General features: G+C 42.0%; 1 protein-coding gene across 1 annotated transcript; it reads left to right on the top strand.

Moving 5' to 3' along the window:
• The first annotated feature begins 453 nt into the window (after window positions 1-453).
• On the top strand, window positions 454-10,610 carry LOC110493977 (rac GTPase-activating protein 1). The gene is made up of 17 exons (XM_036949988.1): window positions 454-610; window positions 888-975; window positions 1,222-1,424; window positions 2,406-2,566; window positions 3,535-3,604; window positions 4,579-4,626; window positions 4,826-4,903; window positions 5,154-5,268; window positions 5,528-5,679; window positions 5,899-6,066; window positions 6,309-6,407; window positions 6,565-6,763; window positions 6,959-7,064; window positions 7,315-7,450; window positions 7,666-7,789; window positions 7,984-8,089; window positions 8,512-10,610. Exons 2-17 carry the CDS (start codon window positions 891-893, stop codon window positions 8,585-8,587), a joined length of 1,926 nt encoding a protein of 641 aa, XP_036805883.1. The 5' UTR covers window positions 454-610; window positions 888-890; the 3' UTR covers window positions 8,588-10,610.
• Window positions 10,611-11,813: the final 1,203 nt, after the last annotated feature.

The raw sequence follows: 11,813 nt of genomic DNA, 5'->3' as shown, positions 1-11,813 counted from the left end.
TACTGTTGAGAGCCAGAAAAGCAGAATACAGGTGCACGATTGAAATTTGGTTGTGCTTCAGCAGTTTTTCTTTTGTTTTGTCAGTCACTGACAGTCACTAAATTAGTCATGTCAGCTACCAATTTTTAGATTGGTAAGTTAGTCTAGACAGTTATCTAAACTTTTAGGTATCATGGCCTAATACCGACCGAGCATGCAGGGCACGTGCCCAGGGGCCTTGACCTCCAAGGGACCCCCATTGATTTTATTAGTCACACTCACTCAGATATCATTAACATGGCATACGTCATGGCAAAATGTGTGGTATTGCAGGAAATTTGCAATACCACGTTTAGGGCATCTTAAACGCTAGAGCCGGCCTAATGTATTTTGGCCTATCAATTGTAAGCATATTTACACTCCAACACAGATGGGGGCAGTACTGCGTCAATAATACAAAAGAAACGCCTTCTGCCTTGGCGCCTGGTTTTGAAATGCTTGGGACCAGATAAGACAGGTGTGGCTAGACACACAACGTATCTTGTTTTATCAAGAATCGCAATAAAAGTTGCTTTTGACATCAGCTGGAAACATCAGCCGCGAGACTCTGTCCGCGGAAGGACCGACGCCCGTAAGTGTCTGTTTGTTTTTTTGTCAGTGTTGTTTACTAAAGTTAACGAATTTAGCTAGCTAGCCTGCTTGCAAAAGAAATGGAAGCGAGTCCGTTTCAATATGTTAAAATAGCCTACGCTGGCTAGCCCATCTATTATTTCTAATGTTTGCTAGCTAACGTTATAACGACCAAATAAATAAAGTCAGAGAGGAATATAGTAGAACATCTTTTATCAAGTCCCCTGCTGGGTTTCTGTCACGTGATTGTTTCCCCTTTTTAACCCATACTTTATCAGAACATGGAATCGACCGTGTTGAACCTGCACAACCAGTTTCAGAGTCTGCTTGCTCACTCCGAGATTCTCATTGAGGGCATCGAACCACGTAAGTGACTAGTGGAGCATGCTGTTGGTTGACGGTGGCGATCAGTGTTTCTCCAGGCATTGCATATCAGGGATGGCATATCAGAGATTGCAGGTTTTCTCACTGGCTGGTGAAAATCTAATCCCCCAACACACACACTCCTCACCTGAAAAAACAAACAATAGGGGAGATTGACTTCAAAGGAATCAACAGGTCTGTAGAGAAAAGATTGTTAAACAATAACCGTCCTCTTGCTTTTCTGCCCAGAGTTCATCCAGATGGCTCTGAACTTCGAGGACTGCAGGCAGAAGTGGCTCCAGTGTGATGAGAAGCTTGTGGCATGCAAGGAGGTGCTGACCAAAACGGAGACTGAGAGGGGGGCTCTTGAGGTCAAGCTGAAGCACGCACGCAACCAGGTGGATGTGGAGATCAGACGGCGCCAGCGGGCAGAGTCTGACTATGAGAAACTGGTTGGTACAGTTATAGAAAAATTACAGTACATTAAACGTGTTGTACATCATAAAGTTGTGGTGGCTTCTATTGGGAAATTCTGCTATTTTGTGATGTTCATTGTTAAATAGAGGGCAAAGTTTGAAGACCCCTATGGTTAATTAGTTATGAGTTAGACTGATTTAATCAGGCTGTAATACACAGTTAATTGGTATATTTCTGGATTGAGTAACTGAGCCGACAAGGTGAAAAATATGTTGGTGTCTGTACTACTACCATGGCTGACCCTGTAAAACAACAAATTTCACTATCTGGTGTATGTCACAATCAACCTTTTTTAATTTAATTTTAATGTTGAGTAAAATACAATTACATTTGAATTTAGTCTACTGGTTGTTGTTGGTCCTTCAGGTGGTTGAAATTTGCAACAAAGTATCCAATTAAAAAAACAATTTAGAGGGTCGGTACTGAAGTTGACATTACTATCACCTGGCACATGCGCAAAACCATGTAAACACCTGCTGGCTTCAGCATACATACTAACTGAAGTCAACATGGTTTTGTGCTTGTGGCAGGTGATAGAATTGTAAACTTCAGTACCGGAGCTCTTAAAAGTCAGGTAAACAATACTTTCCTGTAGATATTTTGTCGCAAATTTTGAGCATAAGATGGACAAACACCACGGCCAACCGTAAGAGTAAGTTCAAATGCAACTTTATTAAACATTCTGGCTTGTAAGGAGCATTTACACCAGGCTGTCTAACCAATTCATTGTGCATTACAGCCTGATTTTTAATAAGCCTATGAGTTAGTATGAACACTGTTTGGAAGGCTAGGACATCATGAGGTCCTGATCCATCCTGATCTGTGTGTTACTCTGTGTGTTACTCTGTGTGTTACTCTGTGTGTTACTCTGTGTGTTACTCTGTGTGTTACTCTGTGTGTTACTCTGTGTGTTACTCTGTGTGTTACTCTGTGTGTTACTCTGTGTGTGTGTGTAGGAGCGTCAGATCCAGCTGATCCGGGATCTGCTGGTGGCGGATGGTTCCAGCAGCAGCCTCCACCTGAGCGAGGAGCAGCGCTCGGCCCTGGCCTTCCTCAATGCCCATTCCCAGGCCGCACAGGCCGCCAAGAACAACACCAGCCTTAACACCAGCCGCAGGTACTGTACACTCCTCTAGAGAGAAAAAAAGTTTGCAATGGGAAATAATAAGTAACATTTGTTTTTGAACAAATTCAGAAACTCTTACCCCCTTTCGGCCGTTTGCTTCAGTTAAATGCTTAAGGGGCGTAAATGGAGAGTAAATCCCCTGATGATCTCTAGGAATAGTGGATCATAATAGGCTAATATATTACAAGTTGTGCAGTAATTTGGGACATGTAGCCTTTTTTAATCAATATAGACCATACGTAGCAGTATAAACCTGGAGCCTGGCGCACGGTTCACGACAACTGGACCGTTGTCATACAGTTCCATCATTGGTGAGGATTATGAGGGTAGATTTATAGGACTAATGTTCAACCCCTATTATACACTTTTCTCACCTTAGAATATTTCATGGATTGAACCATTGAATATGGCAACCTTCAGGATGAATCAAACCACTGTATTTCTGATTCACCAATATATTTAGTACTTAAAGGCTCTCCAAACCATTTTTAAAAAATGCTTTCCTAACTCTAAATGACATACAAGATCAGAGTATTTTTTTAAATTGACCAATTGGTGCTGAAAATGAGATTAATATGCATGTATTTACATGGCTTTCTTTCATTGATCCCTTATATTCTGTTGAGAGAATTCAAATTAAAGGTACACCAAATCTTAAAGGAATGGCTTTAGATAAATGTACTGAAACCCCTATTGAATGAACTCCATGAGGAAATCTGTTGGCAAGCAAGTGGGAGGGTTTTCAGCAGTTGAATGACATTTATTCAGGGCACGCAAGTGAACCACGCCTACAAAGCCTGCTATGCACCTGCATAAGGTAAGTCGGAATACCAACTACTGAGAAGTGTGTTGGATGGGCGTACATTTCCCAAGTCTGAATCGGGCCCTTAGTGAATATGGCCCAGATTGTTATGATTCAGAACAGTGATCATAACCAAGCCTCCCGTCATGTCTTTCAGGTTAACCACCATAGATGAATCTGCTTCCTTGTTGTCTGACATTAGCTATGACAAAACGGATGATTCTTTGGTAAGTATATCCGCTTTACATTTTCCCCAAGGGGCCATTTGTCTTGGACGTTGTAGTTGTGTGCCATCACAAAAATACATGAATACAATAAGCCAAAATAGAAAAAGCGATCAAATAAAATATAAACGTAACATGTAAAGTGTGAGTCCCATGTTTCATGTGCTGAAATAGAAGATCCCAGAAATCTTACATACACACAAAAAGCTTATTTCTCCTTTGTTTACATTCCTGTTAGTGAGCATTTCTCCTTTGTCAAGATAATCCATGCACCTGACATGTGTGGCATATCAAGAAGCTGATTAAATAGAATGATCATTACACAGCTGCACCTTATGCTGGGGACAATAAAAGGCCACTCTAAAATGTGCAGTATTGTCACACAACACAATGCCACAGATGTCTCAAGTTTTGAGGAATTGTGAAATTGGCCTGCTGACTGCAGGAATGTCCACCAGAACTGTTGCCAGAGAATTTTGTGTTAATTTCTCTACCGTAAGCTGCCTCCAACGTCGTTGTAGAGAATTTGGCAATACTTCCAACCAGCCTCACAACCGCAGACCACGCCAGCCCAGGACCTTCACATCCGGCTTCTTCACCTGCCATTGAAGCGGAGTGGGAAAACATTCCACAAGCCACAATCAATAGCCTGATCACCTTTATGGAAAGGAGATGTCACGCTGCATGATGCACATGCTGGTCACACCAGATACTGACTGGTTCTCTCTCTTTAATTTTTTTAAGGCATCTGTCACCAACGGATGCATATTTGTATTCCCAGAAGTGAAATCCATAGATTAGGGCCTAATTTATTTATTTAAATTGACTGATTTCCTTTCAATAACTAACTCAGTAAAGTCTTTGAAATGGTTGCATGTTGCGTTTTTATATTTTGAAGTGTAGATATAGCCACACTAATACTACCTAATATTCTCCTAAACATGAACTGTGGAGTCACCATTCTCTATTCCCTCTAGGACTCCTCTGTGATGAGGACGGTGCGACTGAGGAAGCTCCAGAAAAGGGTGTGTGGAGAGTTACTATTTAGTGTAGATCCTGACAGATCCACAATAGAAATGTACATGTCTTTTTTTTTTCCAAATGTTATCTAAAGGATCTGTAGTCAAGGATGGGGTGGAAATGTAGATAACCTGGCACTTATGACAACAATGCTCAGTCATTTGAAAGTTTGGTTAGCGAAGTCGTTCCTATTTGTTTCCACAGCGCTCTCCCAGAAACCTTGCTGAGCCACCCCAGCAGGTGGTGAAGAAACCCCGGTCCAGTGGCCGAACATCGGAGAGGGTACTACTTAATGCAGGCTTCTGAAATTAACTCCGGTGAAGCTGATGCAACATCTACAAAATGACTTAATTTCTGACCCTAGTCTCACTTGATTTGGATAGCACTCCAGCACACTGCTATTCAATGTATAGAATTTTGGTCACTAGACCAGTATCTTTACATAAAAAAAATAGATGTTGCTTCTGTGTTCGCGTTCTCCTTTTTGAGTATTATTTCCTGTCAATCACAAGATGTGTATGTATTATTGCAGATTAATGACTCCATAGTGACCAAAACCACCATCACAGTGCCTGTCAACGGAGGTCCTGTGGAGGCCGTGTCCACCATCAAGACAGTGCCTGGCTACTGGATACGCAGCAGGACTGGTGAGATGAAACTAGCAAGCCTAGATACATCCTTATTTTCATCAGCCAGGGGCATGTTCAAATGGGCACAGCGTAGTGAAGCTTGTTGAAATGGAAAGTGAAAATGATTGGACAAGTTCAGGTAATGGGCTACCTCCCTTGTTTGAAAACGTTTTGTGCATAAACACCACTTTTTGTCAATCCCAGCAACTGCCACGAGATTTCAAGGAGATGACAATAGTTCCCTGCTACATCTGTAACTGTATATCTGTTCTTCCAGATCCTCAGGGCTGGGACAGTACCACTACTATTGACCAATCGGAGACAGCTAGCGAGGCACCCAGCACCACCCCTTGCAGTGAGGCTCCACTCCCACTCAAAACACCCAGAGCCAAAGGTGGGGTCCGAAAGCATGAGTTCCTCGCCAAAACGGTACACATTGTCATTATTGTTTTTGCCTGTACCTTGTTTTTAGGATTTACATATTATTATTTTTTTAACAGCATTGGGAAAATATTTTTGTCACATAATTAACTTGAGGTTGTTGACCCAGTTAAGTCTAAAATTGAGTAATCTTATCTACCATCTAATGATTTGTCCAACGTCTACACGTTCAAGCCGAGTCTCTGTTCTGCCCCTCTTCTAACTCAGGTTATCAAGTCAGAGTTCTGCGTGCCCTGCGGAAAGAAGACCAAGTTTGGAAAGCTCTGCCTGAGGTGCCAGGACTGCAGGATTGTGGCTCACCCCGAGTGCCGTGATCACTGCCCCCTGCCGTGCAACCCTGTCTCCACAGGCAGCACACCCGTCAGGACGAGAGAGGTACGGAACCTTGTGTAGTTAGTTATACGTGCCTAGATTGACAAGACTTCATATTTGCAACACTTGGCGCTTATACAGCAATAACTGATCATTATGCTATTTTCTTCATATCGGATTCAGGGTTTACCTGCGTATAGTTTGGTATATTCTGGACACCGTTCATGAATTTGTATTGGTACCATCTTTGTCTCGATTGCCTTCTCCAAACTTTGCATGTCATAACTGTATCTCTTGTGTTGTAGCCAAGCACCCTTGCAGACTACGCTCCATCCTCCTCTCCCATGATCCCAGCCCTAGTGGTCCACTGTGTCAAAGAGATCGAACACAGGGGTTTAAATGAGGTGAGCAGCCATTTTAGCACTTAGAAAATTCACTTTGATAAAAGGAATAAATAGGAAATGTATTTTTTACCTTGATAATTCCTGTTTTTAATTGTCCCTATTGCCAGTTAACATTCCTGCCCATTTATTTATTTTTTCTCTCCACCGCCCCTCTCAGACGGGTCTGTACCGTGTGTCAGGCGAGGGGCGCACAGTGAAGGAGCTGAAGGAGAGGTTCCTGCGGGGGAGGATGGTGCCGGCCCTGGCCAAGGTGGATGACATCCACTGTGTCACGGGCCTCCTCAAGGACTTCCTGAGGAACCTCCCTGAGCCCCTCCTCACCTTCCGCCTCAACCGCGCCTTCATGGTGGCTGCAGGTCCGTCCTTGGCAGTTGGTTGTCTCTTTAAGGGGTTAAATAGATTTTAAGACGTAGACGTCATTCTGGTTATGTTCAAGTGTATTCAGGTATGCATTAAAGGGATAGTTCACCCAAATTACAAAATTACGCATTTGTTTCCTTACCTTGTGAGTACTCTATGGAGTGCCTCTATCACTCTTGTCTTGTCCACAGAAATTCAGGACTATGACAAAAGCCTGGCGCTGATCTACCAAACCATCAGTGAGCTGCCCCAACCCAACAGAGACACTCTGGCCTATCTAGCCATCCACCTGCAGAGGTACGGCAGCGCTTCCACCCCTTCATGGTCACTTTGCAAATCTGTCACTTTCTATTTCCAGGGAAGAGTGCTGCCCCTACCTCTGTAAACTGTGGTGGTGGATGTTTGGTAAATGTAATCGTCATTTTAAATTCTGTGGGAACCGGCCTCCATAATCAAAGGCAAGTTTAAGTGTCCTGATTTCACAAGGCACTGGAGAAGCTCCGTTCACTTGAGTCTCTCTGAAATGGTTGACTTCTGGTGCTTTTAGGGTGGCCCAGTGTGTACTAGATACCAAGATGGACGTCACCAACTTGGCCAGAGTGTTCGGGCCCACCCTGGTAGGCCATGCCGTCCCAGAACCAGACCCCATGACCATCCTGCAGGATACCAACAGACAACCAAGGGTATGTATGGAACAAAACAAATATGACAGCTAAATGTACTTTTTTTTTTCCCCTAAAGGATGTGGACACTAGTTTATCAACTGTCTAGTTTTTAACGTACAATTTGTGTTATATTTTAGTACCCTTTCAATACTTAGTAAGAATGATTCTCACCATACAGAAATTAGTGTTAGTCTCCACACAACAGGGTATTTGATTCCTATTGATGTGAACAGGTGATGGAGCGCTTGTTGGACCTTCCTCATGAGTACTGGAGCCAGTACACAGTAGAGCAGCAGGCCCACGCAGACAACATGGTCAAGGGCAATGCTAACTGCTACAATACTCCTGACCACAAAGGTAAACACCACTGAGAGCCAGTCTGTCCTGGCCTATAGACTAGTGTCAAGGAATGTTTAAATACAAAACATGTCCTTTATCATTGCTATGGCCTTTTAACTCGAACTTGAATGTTTTTATGGCCGTAATGTGCGAAAAAGAATCTCCAGTCTGAGCTAATATTCTCCTGAATGTGTTAATTCTCCCCCAACCAGTGAGCATGCTGGGGCCAGTGACCACTCCAGAACACCAGATGACCAAAACTCCTTCCTCCAGCTCCCTGTCCCAGCGAATGAAGAAGACCCTGTCAAGCACCACCATGTAAGCAGCACACTCTAAACATAGCCCCCCCCCCCCCCAAGATCTTAATGCACATTTCAAATGGGTTGTGTTCCATTAGGAGCCAAATAAGAAAACTTACTGAAACAGGGAGTACCTGGTCCAATAAAAAAAATTGAATGATTGTTTAACATTCTAAAACATTTTCTATTGTGGGTCCTAATTAACATGACCCCGATGTTTGTTTTAGTTTTGAGTAATGTTCCTTCTCTGTGTGTTTCTTGGGTGATACATTTGTCAACCAAAAAAATAAATAATTCTCACTAGCTTGGATTACATCAGTGCTTAATTCGCTGAATGTGTGCTTCTATCTGTCCTTAAATGGGTATTTAGCTGTCTTGTATTTCTTCCTAGTATTGGGTGATGGAGGTTCATGTTTTTTTTTTTCTTGTGTAATTTTACAGATTTGGAAGCAAGAGCAAGGCATCTGCTAGCTCAAGTCGCCAAGGAGGCTTTTTTGCCTCCCCTCAGCTGAAGTAGGGGTCAAGCCACAGTATTTAGGGAAACGATGATACAATTTTACTCAATTTTTTTTAATACTCTTTTTCTAAAGAACCAATAATGCAGTAATGTGGTCAAGGAGAAAAATCTGTTCTTAACTTTAGCTACTGTATATAAGTGGCAGGTAGCCTAGCGGTTAAGAGCGTAGGGCCAGTAACTGAAAGGTTGCTGGTTCGAATCCACGTGCCAACTAGGTGAAACATCTGTCGACGTGCCCTTGAGCAAGGCACTTAACACTAATTGCTCCTGTATGTCACTCTGGATAAGATAATCTACTTAAGTGTACTGTATTTCATATACTTTTATATCACACCCTTTAAACTCTCTTTTATGAACCATGCAATACTTGATTTAGCTTTAAACTAACTGCTGCTAATAGCTTTATGTAACTTTAAACTAAAACTCTTTTAATGATTTTTTTTTTAATGCTATACAATTTTTATTTCCACTTTTGTGGAATATGTTTGTAGTTGTGATGACTAGGGCAAGGAGTTTGGGGCACTTTTTCTGGTGTTGTGCTTTAACCATTTATTTCCAGCATTATCCACTAGGTTTGCTGCACGTAGGAAATCCTAGAAAATGTTATTCAGTTGACACAAGCTGTCTAATCAATGTCGGGTTGTGCGTGTGTGTTTTGGTGGGAGGATCGCCTTAGACATGGGAGCCGTAGTGCTGTGACTCTTAATTGCACAAAGCCTTTTATTTGGCAGGGAATACTATTTGTAGATCATTGATTCTACACCTCATTTTTCTCAAGTGGATCGAATCCTCTCCAATGGACTCGGATATTTTTGCATTTATTTTTTAATTAGGGTCAGTTAAAGGAGGGTCTTTGGCTGCTTTTACACAGGCAGCCCAATTCTTGTCTTGTTTTCACTAATTGGTATTTTGACCAATCAGATCAGGTCTTAAAAAAGATCTGACGTGATTGGTCAAAAGACCAATTAGTGGAAAAAATATCAGAATTGGGCTGCCTGTGTAAACACAGACAACGAAACCAACCATGGAAGTACATTGTAATGAACTTGGGGGGGGTTAGCCGGTGTCATTGATTCTCCCCTTTTTAACTGCCCCTAATTGATCAAGTTCTAAGCTTTAACTTCCGAGAGTGCTGCAGAGGATCAGCATGAGCAAAGTGAAGTGTAGAATCACTGATCTACAAATAGTATTCCCTGCCAAATCTGTTTTGTACGATTTTTAAGATTAGCAGAGCTACGCCTCCCCGGCCACACACGCACAACCAGACATTGATTGATTTTGATTGGAAACAGCTTGTGTCAATTACAGCACATTTCCTACCCGCAGCAACATTAGTGGACAATGCTGAAAATACCTCATAAAGGTCCCAAAGAATTCTGGCCGTTATGATGACTTATCAGTATGGTCAAATCTGTCTACTTATGAAAGTCTATATCCACCCATGTGACTTTGCTGCTTCAAACCAAGGACCTTTGACTTTTCTGTGACTTGATCAGTTGACCGTTCACTATACAGTACATGCTGTTGTGTAAAGCCTAATCGTGTATACAATATCTATTGATAGTGAGTCTCTTTATACTGTGATTGTAATCACAGAGTTAGTGGTACACTAACCAGAAAAAATATACTTTTTTTTTTGTCTACGTTTTGTTGCAATCTTTTGGGGCTTGTCCTGCAACTGTTAATGTGATCTACATTTTGGAATGCAATTATTTGTTTTACTTTGACGTTTTAACTTTTCTTTTACAGTAAAATAATCATGCTAACCTCATAAGGTAACACATAGAAAGGGGATTATGTAAACTTTCTAACCAAAGATGGCAACGAAAACACGAGAATGGCTCTTACTGGCCATCTCTGTACGAATTTGAATAGTAAGTCATATATGTATCCTGGCATCCTTGTGCTCAGAGTAGCTGTATGTGTACCTTGCGGTTGAATTCAAGTTTCTGTTGTATTTCATATGGCTTCCAAAGAACCTATAGGATTCTCTGCCTTCTAATACAAACTCTCCAACCAAAAAGTGTTGTTATTGATACACAATTGTCATGCCAATTGTAAAACTTGATGGGAAGGAGATGTTGAAGATTCCTATACAATCACATTTATGTAGTGATTTCCCTTTTGTGTGTGTGTCACAGTGCACCTTTCATTTATTTTCCAACCTGAAGTTTTATTTGATCCACAAGGGGGTGCAATTGCACCATTTTTGACACCCTCATAATACACTGTGTATAAAGTATAAGAAAAAAGGTAGTTTTAAAGAAATACAATAGTTGATCATGTGAATATACAATTTTGTAGTTGTCATGACAGAATTTAAAAGGGATAATTCACTGCAAGTGTTTTCAGGAGTAATACACAGCTAACGTAAAGTTTACTTCACGTCTCATGCTGCCGGTTGTATAGATTCTGGCTATATAGGGCTATGTCGCAATCCCAAATTAAAGGATGAGATTAGAAACCAGTTATTTTCTTTATATCAACTGTTTTTGAGGACTGCAAATATTTTTGAGGTAAGTTTTTAGGCCACTTGCAATGATCACGACATGCAAAGTCTCAATAGTGTGCACTGCATCCCATTGAAATCAATGTGCTTCTGTCAGACCTGAAGTGTATTCTGGAATCTGTGTGCATGGTGCAATTCACATCTGGGATGTTTGGAGGGGAGGAAAGAGGGAGCAGGAGTGATGGGGGGGGGGGGGATGATAGAGTTTGGGCCAGCTGCACAGCAAATCTGTTTATTCTGCCCAATTTGGCATCAAACACAACAGGCTGCTGAGTGCCTGATACTGCTGCGGTGCCCCATTAAAATAGAATTTATTGCTGCCTTAAGAGCAGCATGCATTACACACTTTCTCTCCTCCCTCGCTCTCATTTGCACTTCTTCTCATCCCTGGCTGGCTGTTTCCTGTTTGTATTTTTTTCTCACCAGCTGCTGTCAGACAAGCTCGTCAGAGTGGCTCATTACAGGGCCAAATGGGCAGAGAAATACAACCATGCCCGCCTACCCATCAGCCCCCACCACCCTGGCATAAACACCTATCCTGTCACCTGAGAGAATGCCTGACACTTAATTGAAAGCCCGTCTCTATTTCCGTCGTGGCTGCAAGGGACAGATATCATACCTGGATAAAGGTGCAAAAAGTTACCTAAGTTTTCATATAGAAATATAAGTCTGAATGAGCCTTTGCTTGGTGCTGATCAAGTCTCTTCTGGTATACAG

This window comes from Oncorhynchus mykiss, chromosome 17, assembly GCF_013265735.2.
Source record: "Oncorhynchus mykiss isolate Arlee chromosome 17, USDA_OmykA_1.1, whole genome shotgun sequence".
In the NCBI taxonomy this organism is placed as follows: Eukaryota; Metazoa; Chordata; class Actinopteri; order Salmoniformes; family Salmonidae; genus Oncorhynchus; species Oncorhynchus mykiss.
Note: the sequence above shows the minus strand (reverse complement) of the source record. Positions and strands in the feature narration are given on the sequence as shown.